The sequence below is a fragment of the Herpailurus yagouaroundi genome, unplaced genomic scaffold (assembly GCF_014898765.1).
Source record: "Herpailurus yagouaroundi ecotype Mexico unplaced genomic scaffold, PumYag 141, whole genome shotgun sequence".
NCBI lineage: Eukaryota > Metazoa > Chordata > Mammalia > Carnivora > Felidae > Herpailurus > Herpailurus yagouaroundi.
The window spans coordinates 65,074,237-65,088,186 of NW_024412396.1; the positions used below are offsets into that span (position 1 = coordinate 65,074,237).

Genomic DNA, 13,950 nt, shown 5'->3' on the forward strand with positions numbered 1-13,950 from the left:
TTGTGGGTTTGAGCCCCGCGTCGGGCTCTGTGCTGACAGCTCGGAGCCTAGAGCCTGCTTTGGATTCTGTGTCTCCCTCTCTGTCTCTGCCCCTCCCCCATTTTCACTCTCTCTCTCAAAAATAAACATTAAAAAAAAAAAAATAAAATAAATATCCAGCATCCTTTGGAGGAGAACTGCTAATTATTTCATATATAGACGATCCTTACTCCACAGTCATGCAGAGCTGGGGCCAGAGTTGTTTCAACCAGTGACGACCTGGGTTGTGCTCCCCTATCCATGTTAACCTGCCTGTCCCTAGAGACCAGGAATAGGAAAGTGCAAAGCGTCCATTCAGGTTGCAGCTGAGGCCTGGGTCCACTGAGATGGACAGAGCTAAAGCCACAGAGGGTCCGACTGACAGTCGGGGCCAAACAAGCACGATGGCCAGACTCTGTTTGCCTGCACAGGTCACTCCAGACTGGATCCCAATCAGAGGGAGAGAAATGCTACAAGTATTCTTGTTCCTAAACCAAGCAACAATACTCTAAAAAAGTTCTAAGACAAAAAAATAAATACGCAGAAACATGTAACATTTGGCAAAGATCCATCATACCTCTTCGACCAAGACCAGGAAGGGCCAGCACCGAGGAAATCACAAAGTGAACAGGAAGCCAGGGACAAGGAGCTGTGGCTGGGTGCCCTCTCCCCCGTGAACCCCCCACACGGCCAGGGCGGTGCCACGTCTGACCCTGCCTCGTCCAAGTCACCTCCCACCTTGCCTTCTCTCTGCTCCCCACTCCGGAACCCCCACTCAGAAGCCCGGCCAGGCCCGTGGCATCCTGAAGGCCTGTCTCGTGGCCTCCAGGCCCCAGTCCACACTCTGTGAGGGACGAGCTGAAGGCAGCTGGCCTGACCAGCTCACAAGTTTTTCTAGAAGGCCCATGCTTGGATCAGAGGAACGGGTCTCAGCCGGCGAGCACTCAGATGGCGGCAGGCCGCTTGGGGAGTGGTGTCTGGTCACATGGAGAGGTACACAGACCCCCTCCTCCTCTGCGCATCCCAAGGGCTGCCCCCCCCTCCCCCACGCCTGCCCGTGGTGGCACGTAAGGCCCAAGCCTTCAGCAGACACCTGCTGTGACCTCTGTCTAGGCAGCCCTGATCATCTTACCCATTTAACCACCTAGGTCCCTTCTGGGCAGTGGCGGGGAGGGGGAGGGGGGAGCGGAAGTCCCTAAGTTCTAGCCAAAGGGTGAAAGTAACAAGTGCAACGTACAGGATGTGGGGTCCTAGGAGGCAGAAGCTTTCAATCCAGGGACCTCTTAGTGTGTGCCAGCCCTGTTCAGTGCTTTGGGTGCACGACCTTCTTTAATTGTACACTGAGGCTCTGACCAAGGAGGAAAGGGAGATTCAGTGAAGCTAAGGAGCTCGCCCTGAATCTCACAACTCTGCGAGTTTGAGCCTGGTAAGGTCCGACTCCAGAGCCCGGGCCCGGGGCCCAGGATGCAGTTGGCTCTGAGAGGCAGGGACATCGCCGCCTTGGCCATTTCTCCCCTGGGTCCCCATCTCTCTTCGCCAAGAGATCGACGTTCCAGGCGAGTCACCCTGAGGCTCGGGAATCCATGGGGACCAGGCTGCCCTTCTCACCTTGTTTCCATACTGCATGACGTGGCTGGTGTTGGTGTGGGATTTCACCAGCTGGTACTGCTTGTGGAGGGTCTCTTTGGTCAAGTCCTCCTGCAAAGATGCAAACGTTGAAGTCCTCTGACAAGTCAGAGCTGACGGCTCAGCCTCAGCTGGACGGCCGGACCCTCGGGACTCACCACATCCGAGTCCTCCATCCAGTTGACGCTGTACCAGTCCCCCAGGTACGTGGACCTCTTCTCATCATAGTAACAGGCATAGGACGACTCGGTGGGGTTGGCAGCCGTGGTCGCGTAAACTAGTAGGAGTCAAAGACATCTTTTAATTATGTTCTCCTCTCTGCCGTGGCTCCCACCCGATGCGTGAGCCTCTTCCTCCCGCCCGGTGTGATCAGAGCTCGTCACCTGCCAACAGCACGGGCAGGACAGAGAGACACGGCCGTACCCAGCCCTGCTCACTTGTTTACAGCAACTGCCTAAGATGAAATGGGGAAGACAGAGAAGCTGGCTGACAGACGCGGCCGGCGGTAATAAGCAGCCCACGTGCTTGTTAGGATGTTAAGCGATTCTAGAATAATCTGAACCATTTCAATAGCTCTGGAAACTTGAACATGTACCTAATTTCATTTCTGGAGAAAGCTAACATTTACCAAACAAACGAACACTTTGAATATACACAATAGCTACCGTTTACTACCCAGCTGCTATGGGCTCAAAATCGTGCTGGGCAAGTGGTATCACTTAAAATGCAACTCTCCCAACAGACAGCATCTTCATCCCCATTTCACAGACGGGGGTAACTGAGGGCCAAAGAGGGTAAGTCAACTGCCCAAGATCAGATGGCCGGCAAGCAGTGCATCACAAAGGGACCGAAGCTGGTCCAAAGGCTATGTGATCTTGGACTTAAGTAGCTTTACTAGAACCTGGAAGAGCACCATGAAGCTCACATCACATTCTTTATTGTTTATTTATTCTTTATTCCTGCCCACAGTAAACCCCTCACCCCCGCTTCTGTGCACCAGGCTGCCCTAAGCCCCTTCTTATACACATCGCCCGGTTCTTCACGTCGGCAGAATCAATGACCAACTGCGCCACTGAGCAACCTGCCCACCCAGCCTGGCTCAGAGGCCAGCACGACCACCACATACCATTGATGTCGGAGGGCAGGTGGCGCATCATGGACCCAGACTCACAGGCTTCGATGTAGAACACCATCTGTGAGGTGAAAGAGACACATGACCTCACACCCTGGCCAGGCACGGACCTCTCACAAATGCGGGCTCTGCTCACATTCCTGTCCCATCCTTAAGGGTCTTTTAACTCTTGCTTCTGGGAGAGATCTCTGCCGTGAGAGGCTGCTGCTGGAGGCTACAGAACCTGCTGTCATGCAAACCGGAAGGACTCAAACCTATTCATCGCTAACAGACGAAAATGATCCATTAGTTGAAATGGTGCAGAGCGAATGGTGCCATAGATAATGCTAAGGAAAACTGTTCCACCGTCCAGTTCAGGGAGACGGTGCGGCAGGCCCTCTTTCCACATTTCTATCACGTGCATGCTCGAGCTGGTCAGTTTCTATAAAGGGTGCTACAAGGGCGAGCGACGGCCAACGTGAAAATAAGACGATGGCGTTTTCCTCCCCGGCTGCTCCCAGTTGAAGTCAGTGCTAGAACAGTGGTCTTCAAAGTGGTCCCTGGACCATCAGTATCCATGTCAATTCAGAAAGGCAAGTTCTCAAGCCTCTCCCCAGGCCTCCAAGTCAGACTCTGGAGGTGGGGTCCACACTTTGTTTTAACAAGAGCTCCAGTGATCCTGATCTAACAGCTAAAGCCCTAGAATTACAACAGTTTAATCCCGGGAAACCAGCGGTCAAGACCGATCCCAAGGAGACTCCCCAGAAAACAGCCATTTGGGGCTGGGGCAGTCACGGTATACGGCAGGTTCTGTGTCTACTGCCTTCCTCGTACTCCTCCCCGCAGGCTGCCCCAAGCGCTGAAGTTACCTTTTGGTACATTTTGTGTTTGTACATGTACTGGATGGTCTTATTCAGATCCTTTACATGAAGCTGAAACATAAGAATACGGACATTCAGACCAACATCTCCAGAGAACCCCCCTAAAAAAGTCCTAATGATGCTTTGTAAATTGTTATTTACCGGTCCTTAGAAAGAATCACGGTGAACAGCACTATCCCAAAGTGGCATCTCATGTGTTTTATTCAAATATTTAAAAAGGGGAAGAGAGGGCCACCTGGGTGGCTCAGTCGGTTAAGCATCCGACTTCAGCTCAGGTCATGATCTCACACTTCGTGGGTTCGAGCCCTGCGTCGGGCTATGCTGACAGCTCGGAGCCTGGAGCCTGCTTCGGATTCTGTGTCTCCCTCTGTCTCTGCCCCTCCCCCGCTCATGCTGTCTCTCTGTCTCTCTCAAAAATAAATACATATTAAAAGAAAAAAAATAAAAAGGGGACAAGAATGTGCTCTCTCTTCCATCACTTTGTCTGAAGCGTTCAGAGACCGTGTTCTATTACCGCCTCTACTGCAATGCACCCAGGTCTGGAGACCTTTTACTAAGGCTCAGATACGAAGACAAACGTAGGCAAAACTTGCCAGACAGATTTCAAGCCGCTACGCGTGTCCCCCACACTCACCTGCCACACACAGAAACCAACCCTGGCAGGACATGAGAAACACACATCCCAGGTTTCATGTCAATGCCAAGGTTTTGTTTGCTAGTCTCCTACTTTGCATTTATAATTTTAAGGAAAACTCACGTCGTCATTAGGAAACACCAGTATTCCAGTAGCTCCATGATCAGTGAAGTAAACGAACACATGATCCCGGGGGCCGCTGCCGAGAGAGCGGGACACACAAGGTCAAAATTTCCACTATTTCACTTCGACTTCTCTGAAAAGTTGCTCCATCAAAAAAGTAAGAAGATGCTCCAGGACTACGGTCTACTGTTGGGTGGTGCCCTCTGCTCCTGCTGAGGGTGATCCTGAACCACAAGGCACATCCCAGAGCCTCAGAGCTGTGAGTTACAGTCCAGGAGGAGACATCTGCCGGGTGGCTTGGCTTATGGACCAGGTATGATTCAAACAGTGAGGTCCTTGGGGCGCGTGGCAGCTCAGTCAGTTGAGCGTCTGACTTTGGCTCAAGTCATGATCTCAAGGTTTGTGGGTTCAAGCCCCACGTCAGGCTCTGTGCTGACAGCTCAGAGCCTGGAGCCTGCTTAGGAGTCTGTGTCTCCCTCTTTCTCTGTGCCTTTCCCGCTCATACTCGGTGTGTGTGTGTGTGTGTGTCTCTCTCTCAAAAATAAATAAATATTAAAAAAAAATTTTTTTTTTCAAACATTGAAGTCCTTTGGCAATCGGGCCTCATGCCAGCGGCCATACTCTCCAACCAGATTGCCCTAAGATGAAGGAAAGAGGTCAGCACACACAGCTGAACGCAGTCCTTCAGCTCAGACTTCTTCCCTTCCAGGCCCCTCAGCCTGCACGCAGTCTGCCCACTGTGTGCCCGGCCCACCTGCCCATCCTTGTGCCCACTGTTCCCTGCTGGCATGAAAGGAACAGCACCATTTGCCAAGGATCTGAGAGAGTCTGAGGGCATGTTACTGAAGTCCCTGACATCACTTAAAGTGCTACATCAAGAGATGCTAACAAGCCATCGGTCACGGTCACCCAGGGCCGGCAGCAAGCAGTGGGGTGGTTTTCCCCAGGACGAAGGTGAGAGCTGTGTATACGCATGTACGCCTCTCCCCCACTGGGCTGACCTCGAACACAGCACAGAACTGGAAGGCCAGACCCTACAACCTGACCGGCTGCAGGGCTTCCCGCCTGTCTCAGTGTTTTGTGCTGGCAGTGAAAAATACCAGCCCTAGGATCGTGGACAACAAAAAGCAGTCGCTTCAAGTGACAGAGAACATTTCATTAATGATAATGAAGGACCCTGGCTCCTAGGGTTAATTCAGTACAGAAATACGCTCCCCAGTGAAGCCATCACTTCCGTGCGGCCTGTCATAAGTCAGGACAAAGCTCCCGCTCTGTTACTTCTCATGAGTAAACAGGACAGGAGCAAAGAACAACACCTATTTGGGGGCCAAGTCATTAGGAAAGTGTGGGAGCCTTTATAAAACAGACATTACCTCTTCAAGACCTTTCCAGATCCTTTGCCCTTCACTGCTTCTTCATCACCTCTTAACACAGCAAGGAAATTTTCTGGGGTCACATCCTACAGAGAATTTGGAAGTCAAAATCAGACATAGGTGTCATTCTCAATCAGAGCATTTGCTGAGTCTGTAGCTGCCCTGAGCCAGCGGTCCACAGATCTCCGAGGCTCAAGGTTTAAGAGCAAACACTTTGGAACCAAGGTAGACCCAAAGCAAGGCCAGTGTTTCTGGGGCCTGTGCATGACCTCTTCTCAAATATCATCTTGCCTTTGGCTGATGGCAACTCAGCAAGCCCGCCTTTCCTTCCTAAACATCCCAGAGTCCATGTGCGGAAACCCAAAGATGCTGGTAGGTAGGGACACACAGCCAGGGAAGAGCAAAGCACCTCAGAGGCACAGCAGAAAGGGAGGAGAAGCACCAGCACTGGGCCTCCCTTTGCATCCAACTTGCTGCCTAGGAGGTCAAATCCCAAGGACACTTGATGTCCTTAAAGATTTTATAATGCTGATGCCTGATCGTTTAAAAAAGCAATACAGGGGCACCTGGGTGGCTCAGTCGGTTAAGCATCTGACTCCTGATTTCAGCTCAGGTCACGATCATGGGATCAAGCCCCAAGTTGGGCTCTGTGCTGAGTGTGGAGTCTGCTCAAGATTCTTTCTCTCTCCCTCTGCTCCCCTCTCCTGTACATGCTCTCTCTAAAATAAAAGATAAAAATAAAAATAAAGAATACAGAAAAGTAAAAAGGGGGAAAAAATCACCAAAAATCCTACCCCCTACCACTAAGATTCCAGGTATTTGTTTATCACACTATATAAAAACAATTTCATAAAAATGAGACCATCTATGTTACAAGCATGATGTGTTCAATTCAACTGTGCTGGAATTTAAAAAAAAAAATTGAAAGAATTGCTGAATTTCAGATAGATGCTCCTTTATTACCAGGAATATTAGTTCCTAAGAGATCCCTCTACAATCCGGAAAACCATGCGGTGGCAGTCATTATGGTATCTTCAAAAATGTGTCAATTGATAAAGCCTCAATCAATTGGGAGGGACAGAATTCAATCGGGAGCGATATAATTCATAAGTGATACACAATTACAATTAACGAAAAACTATCTCAGCAAAATCCAGTGATGCTTTCTTTATACCAGGGCTGGTGCTGAGAAAATCCATTTTCAGAAAAGAGCACAGCTCTATAATCAGATTAGCAACAAGGATCTCTGCTAAGATCTCAAGAAAATCAGGTATCGTTGAAGGAAATCCATTATCAGGCTTAAAGTAGAAGACTAGATGGGGCACCTGGGTGGCTCAGTTGGTTAAACGCCTGATTCTTGATTCCGGCTCAGGTCACGATCTCAAGGTTTGTAAGTTCAAACCCCACATCAGGCTCTGTGCTGACAGCGTGGAGTCTGCTTTGCGATTCTCTCTCTCTCTCTCCCTCTCTCTCGGCCCCTCCCCCACTCACGCACGCACACTCTTTCTCTCTCAAAATAAATAAACTTACCAAAAAAAAAGACTAGAAACTAAAGATCAGTAGACTACAACTTACTTCTAGCTTTTTTCCTTTTCTTTCCTCAGCTTTCTTTCAAAACTCTCAGAAATTACTCAAGTGCAAATCTTAATACCAACACGAAGCACCGCCCAGAAATCAGTGTCGTGAGGTTCTGATCCCGGAAATGCGAGAACGAGGGGCATACTGTCACTGAAATGAACACAAGCCCTGCTGGCTCCAACCTCGCACCGCTCACCTCGCCGGTGTAGTCCTTCAGGACCCCCGCGTACACGTCGGAGCCATTGGGTCTGTTGATCACGATTCCTGGCGTGGGGTTGCTGAAGAAAACAAAGAAACCGAGGGACACATTTGAAGCACGCGGTGTGATATGGCTCTGAAATCTCTCTTCAAAACTATGCCCCCATTACGTACAAAAACAGTGAGTGACCACGTTTGTCAGAGACATTTCTCATCACCCGCACAGCCGCCCGCCAACGTGCTAGTGACTTTAGAGCCTGGGGATCTCAGGCAGCCCACAGTTCTCCGGTTCTTGGTGGGAGCAGTGAAGGGCTGTCCTGAAGATGACAGGTGTGGCTGGCCTCCTGCGGGAACCGTACAGCCTTCTGGGGGCAAGACCCGAGCGAGAGAGGTCTCAGAGCAAAACTCTTTACAGAAACAGATGGGACGGAAGACAAGACTTTAATACAAGAGCTCAGGCGAGAAAGCTCAGAATGGATTCTGTGCTGTCGTGTGATCAGCCATCCTTGGCCACAGCAGGGAAAACAAGGAGTGGGGGAGACTAGCACCGGGGCAGTTTAGTAGCCATAATGCTGCTCCTGATCTCAAGACGGCAGATAAGCAGGCATGAGACGACTACTTGTAAAGCTGAATTCAACAAACAATAAAAGCAAATTAGCACGGAAAGAAGGGCAGTAGGATCCAGCCTATAAATAAGAGTTTCCTGCGCACAGGGCCACCGAGGCAACCCCTCTGTGCTGCCTGCCCCTGCTCGGAGGTCGGGAATGAGCACTGCAGAGCCCAATGGTGAGTTCTCCAAGCTGAGAAGGAACCTACACTTTTTTTTTTTTTTAATTCTTTTCTTGACGTTTTATTTGAGAGAGAAAGAGAGAGAGAGAGAGAGAGAGAGAGAAGTGCAAGCGGGGGAGGGGCAGAGAGAGAGGGAGACACAGAATCACAAGCAGGCTCCGGACTCCAAGCTGTCAGCACAGCGCCCGACATGGGGCTCGAACCCACAAACTGTGAGATCATGACCTGGGCTGAAGTCAGACGCTTAATCGACGGAGCCACCCAGGTGTCCCAAGAAGGAACTTACACTTTAAACTCTCCCAAAGCCACCAGCCCCAAACACCCTTCAGCAGCTCCTATGCCAACTGACACTGCCAGGGTGCCCCCCCCCCCCACAGTTGTGTTCAAAGCTCTACATGAAGCAGCCCTGTGGGATTTCATCTGCCAGTCTGTGCACGTTCTAATGTTTATATTCTAATATTAATTCTAAAGATTCCTTTGAGCGGGTATGCATTTAAAAAAAAAAAAAATCCCGAATTCATCACCAAGTTCAAAAACACTCCCTACTTACTCTTCAGAGTTGGCAATGTCATCATACATCATCACAATGATCTGTTCATCAGGAATCCCGTTTCTGTGAACAATCTGGTAGGCGTGGCATGCATCCGCCTGGGAGAAAGGATTTTGTCAAGTTTTAGATTCTGCCCAGAAGGAGGTCAATTTTGGAGTTCTAAGGAGCAACACAGTTCTTTCTCATGGAACACGTGTTATAAATCACTCCTTATTGTTCGAGTATTTAACTTATTTTAGGGGAGCCTGGGTAGCTCAGTCGGTTAAGTATCTGACTCTTGGTTTTGGTTCAGGCCAGGATCTTATGGTTCATGAGTTAGAGCCCCAGGTCAGGCTCTGCGCTGACAGTACAGAGCCTGCTTGGGGTTCTCTCCCTCTCTCTCTGCCCCTTCCCTGCTCGCACACTCTGCCTCTTTCAAAAAATAAATAAAATCAAAAAAATTAAAAATCAATTATTTTAAACCATATACATTAGTCTTTTTTCAATTCAATTTTTAATTTTTTGAAATGTTTTTATTTATTTTTGAGAGAGACAGAGCGTGAGCAGGGGAGGGGCAAGAGAGAGAGGGAGACACAGAATCTGAAGCAGGCTCCAGGCTCCCAGCTGTCAGCACAGAGCCCGCTGTGGGACTTGAACCCACAAACCATGAGATCATGACCTGAGCTGAAGATCATAACCGATTGAGCCACCCAGGCACCCCTTAACTCAATTTTTAAAACTCCCCACCTCAAACATTAAAAAAAAAACACTTTTTTTTAAGGGAGGTGACACCTGGGTGGCTCAATCCATTAAGCGTCCAACTTCGGCTCAGGTCATGATCTTGCGGTCTGTGGGTTCAAGCCCTGCGTTGGGCTCTGTGCTCACAGCTCAGAGCCTGGAGCCTGCCTCAGATTCTGTGACTCCCTCTCTTTCTGCCCCTCCCCTGCCCGTGCTCTGTCTCTGTCTCTGTCTCTCTCCCAAAAATAAATAAACATTAAAAAAATTTTTTTCTTTAACTCCCTACCTCACACCCATTATCCAAACTCTCATTCACCTGGTAGCTGGCATATATGTGGGTTACACACACACACACGCACAGCACCACCACTATGGATAACAAGGGCCTTAAAAAGTCTTGAAGAATTTACTTTCATTTTTCCACACCACATAAAAGTCTCCCAAAAGCAAAGAATTAGGTCTGAAAAACAGAATGATGAACCACAGGTTAAAAACTTAGTTTTGGATCAGACAGGATTCTTCCAATTCAAGTAATTTTGGCTGCCATCGTCGCTGTTCAGGGAATTGAAAACTCAGAAGGTCAGCTCAGGTATTGAAAGGAGGAAATGTACTCTTTAGTTAAAAAAAGAAAAAAAAATAGCAAGAGTGACAACATTAGGGCTTAAAGAAAAACTCTGTTAACGTGATTCCTTGTCCATAAAAGGGTGAAGACATTCTTTGCTTCCTTCTTCAGATGACACGTGGTCCACTCCGGAACCTGGGAATCATTTGAGGTCAGTGAGGAAAAACTTCTCTCACTTTCTGCTCCTGTGTGTCTTTCACGAACAAATAGACACACATGAAGAGCATAGTGAGCCCAGCTCTCTGCCCCTCTGAGGAAGGGAGCTCTAGGAACTGGACCTTCAGTACACATCACATTCTACACAGTACGTAGCACGGCAATAAAGCTTATCGAGCATTAAAACCCGGCGGTGTAGATGCCTCACAACAAATGGACTTCACAGCTAGCGATGGGTGTTAAATACACAGTTCTGAATGTTGGGCGAGTGAGTCCAGGGTCTGGCACTCCGGAGCTGTTGCATGAATGGGTGACTGAATCAATACATAACAAAAGCTCATACATTTACTGACTTTCTAGTACGTGTCAGGCACCGTGCTGAGACTTTCTAGGCGCCACCTCATGTGACTCTCATAGCAATGCTACGTGACTAAGGTAATGATCCCTACTTTATAGGAGAGGAATCTGGAGCTTAAGGAGGTAAGGTTACCTACTCAAGTCACCCAGCTCATAGCGAGATATCCCAGGCACTCTGCCTCCAGAACTTGACGGTGCTTCATGCAGGGACAACAGAGAAATCGGAAAAATTAGAGAAGCCCAGAGAGGGGGAGGAGCTGAAAATCTGAAGAGGTTGTTTTAAGATAGTTACTAAGATAAGTATTTTATACATATACAAATTGCTAAAATGTTTAAATCCCCGTTTCTGTGGAACAAGGAAGACCTTCAATACTAACAGTCGTAGGAAAGAAAATAGCCCCCACAGATGTCCACCTCCTAATCCCCAGAACTGGTGACCATGTTGCACTACCTAAGAAAGGGGAATTAAAACAGACGGATTTAAGATGGCTCATCAGCTGACCTTAAAATAGGGAGGTTATCCTGCATTATTCCAGTGGGCCCAGTGTGGTCACAGGGGTCCTTGTGTGTAGAAGAAGGAGGCAGTGAATCAGTGTTGCAGGGATACAATGTCAGAAAAGACTCAATTGCGCCATTGCTGGCTTTGAACATGGAGGAAGGGGCCATGAGCCAAAGAATGAGGACAGCCCGTAAAAGCTGGAAAAGGTAAGAACATGGCACCTCCTTCAGAGTCACGAGAGAGGAACACAGCCCTTTTGACATCTTGATTTAATGTAGTAAGACCCCCCCCCCCCCGTTCAAGTTTCTCACCTCCAGAACTGTAACATAATAAATGTGCATTGTTTTAAGCCACTAAGCTTGTAGTGATTTGTTATAGCAACATTAGAAAACTAATCCACTGATGGTGGAAGTTTAGTGTGATTGGCATTCTACTTGGGAGCATATCTTGCCATTACCCAATCAACTTGAATCACATTCCCTCCAACCCAGGGATTCTGCTCCTAGCGAGACCCTAAAAAAACTCTAACCTGTGCAGTAGAGGATTATTCATAGCAAAAGAAAAAAAAAAGGAAGAAAGAAAGAAAGGGGAAAAGAAATAACCCAAAGGACCATCAGTAGCTGGAAAAAATAAACTGTCATATGCTCATATAATGGAATACCATAAAGTTCCGATGGATGGATGGATGGATGGGTGGGTGGGTGGGTGGGTGGGTGGATGGAAGGAAGGAATACAATCCATGTTTCAAATAGATGAATCTCAGGAACATAATACAAACAAGAATAAGTCACACAAAAATGCATTCACTATGATTACAGTTATATAAAGGCCAAAACAGGCGAAAGTAAACATTTTGTTGTTTATAGTTAAATACACATATGGTAAAACCAGAAAGCAAAATGAAGGAATGATTGACAAAAAATTCAGGAGCTTGCCATCAGGCAGGAAGGGAGGGGGCATAGGGTCTTAGTAATGTTTTTTGTTTTTTGGTTTTTTTAGTCTGATACAGGTATTCATCATTATTATTATTATTATTAATATTCTTTAAATTGCACACACAGGTCATATAGATAGTTCTTTGCTTTCCTTTTCATTAAAAAAAAAAATCAAACCAATATTATGTCAGATTTAACTTATTCTTATGATGAAAGTGAAAGTGACCAGGTATACCCACCCACTCCCCTTGGTGACAACCATCCTATTATTTATTCCTTTTGTCAGAAGCCAGGTTCATTTAAAAAAAAATAAAAATAAAGACACTTAAGAATAACTCTAACAAAAGTGTCAGACTGGTACACTGAAAATCTGAAAATGTTGAGGGAAATTAAAGAAGATCAAAATAAACAGAGAAACACCTCATGTTCATGGATGAGAAGACGTAGTTAATTCTATTTAAAAAATGTTTTTAAATGACCAGCAGGCTTTTTTGCAGAAGTGAACAAGATGATCCTAAAATTTATAGGAAATTGCAAAAACCCAAGAACAGCCAAAACAATTTTGAAAAAGTTGAAGGACTTTTACTTCCTTTCGCATACTATATGTATTATGTACTGTATTCCTACAAGAAAGTAAGCTACAGAAAAGAAAATGTTACTGAGAAAATCATAAGGAAGAGAAAATGCCTGTATAGTACTATATCATATTTATTGAAAAAGATCTGCATATAAATGGATCTGTGCCGTTCAAACCTATGTTGTTCCAAGGATCAAATGTACATCAGGGACAGAACAGTCTTTTCAACAAATGGTGCTGGGACCATATGGAAATCCACACAAGAAGATGAACTTGGGCCTTCATTTCACACCACTCACAAAAATTAACTCAAAATGGGTCATAGGCTTAAATGTAAGGGCTACAACAATAAGACTTTTGGAAGATAACTTAGGACAAAATCTTCAGGACCTTGAGTTATAACTGCAAAGATGTTGTAGATATGACACCTAAAGTAAGGTCCATAAGCCAAAAAAATTGATACGCTGGACATCGGCAAAATTAAATACTTGAATGCTTCAAAAGACACCATTAAGAAAATGAAAAGATAAGCAACAGGGTAAGAGAAAATATATACAAAACACGCATCTGATAGAGAATTTGCATCTAGAATATGCAAAGAACATTGATAAGTACAATCAACCCAATCAAAAGTGGATAAAGGATTTGAATTAACATTTCACCTAAGATACACAAATGGCTAAAAAGCACATAATAAGATGCTCAATATCATTAATTATTAGGGAAATGTAAATTGAAAGCACAAGACACCAATTCACAGCTAGACAGACAATAACAAGTGTTGGTGAGGATGTGGGAACCAGGAACCTCCTCCATTCACTGCTTGTGGGAATGTAAAATGGTGCCGCCATTTTGGAAAGTGATTCAACAGTTCTCAAAGGTTGAACTTAAAGTTACCACATGACCGAGCAATTCTTTCTGCCCAAGAGAAACAAAAACATTTATCCAGCCAAGATTTACAGACCAATGTTCTTAGCAACACTGCACATAATAGGCAAAAAATGGGAACAACTCAAATGTCCACCAACTGGTAAGACGACAGATAAAACGTGGTCTATACATACTCTTTAATATTCTTTGCCAATAAAAAGGAACAAAGTACTGACATGCTACAACACAGACACATCTCAAAAACATTATGTTCACAGAAACAGAAGACTACATGTCAAATGGCTCCACTGATATGAAACGTCCAGAAATGGCAAA

The 13,950-nt window shown here is 46.5% G+C and overlaps 1 protein-coding gene across 1 annotated transcript in view; it reads right to left on the bottom strand.

The window, feature by feature from the left end:
• Positions 1-13,950, bottom strand: part of LGMN (legumain) — a 35,830-nt gene that overhangs the window by 5,769 nt on the left and 16,111 nt on the right. Inside the window, exons 3-10 of the mRNA XM_040478067.1 lie at positions 8,882-8,979; positions 7,541-7,622; positions 5,767-5,852; positions 4,394-4,469; positions 3,625-3,687; positions 2,771-2,837; positions 1,803-1,921; positions 1,627-1,716 (exon numbers count right to left, since the gene is read on the bottom strand). Coding sequence (XP_040334001.1) covers positions 1,627-1,716; positions 1,803-1,921; positions 2,771-2,837; positions 3,625-3,687; positions 4,394-4,469; positions 5,767-5,852; positions 7,541-7,622; positions 8,882-8,979 — 681 coding nt within the window. The remainder of the gene's footprint in view (positions 1-1,626; positions 1,717-1,802; positions 1,922-2,770; positions 2,838-3,624; positions 3,688-4,393; positions 4,470-5,766; positions 5,853-7,540; positions 7,623-8,881; positions 8,980-13,950) is intronic.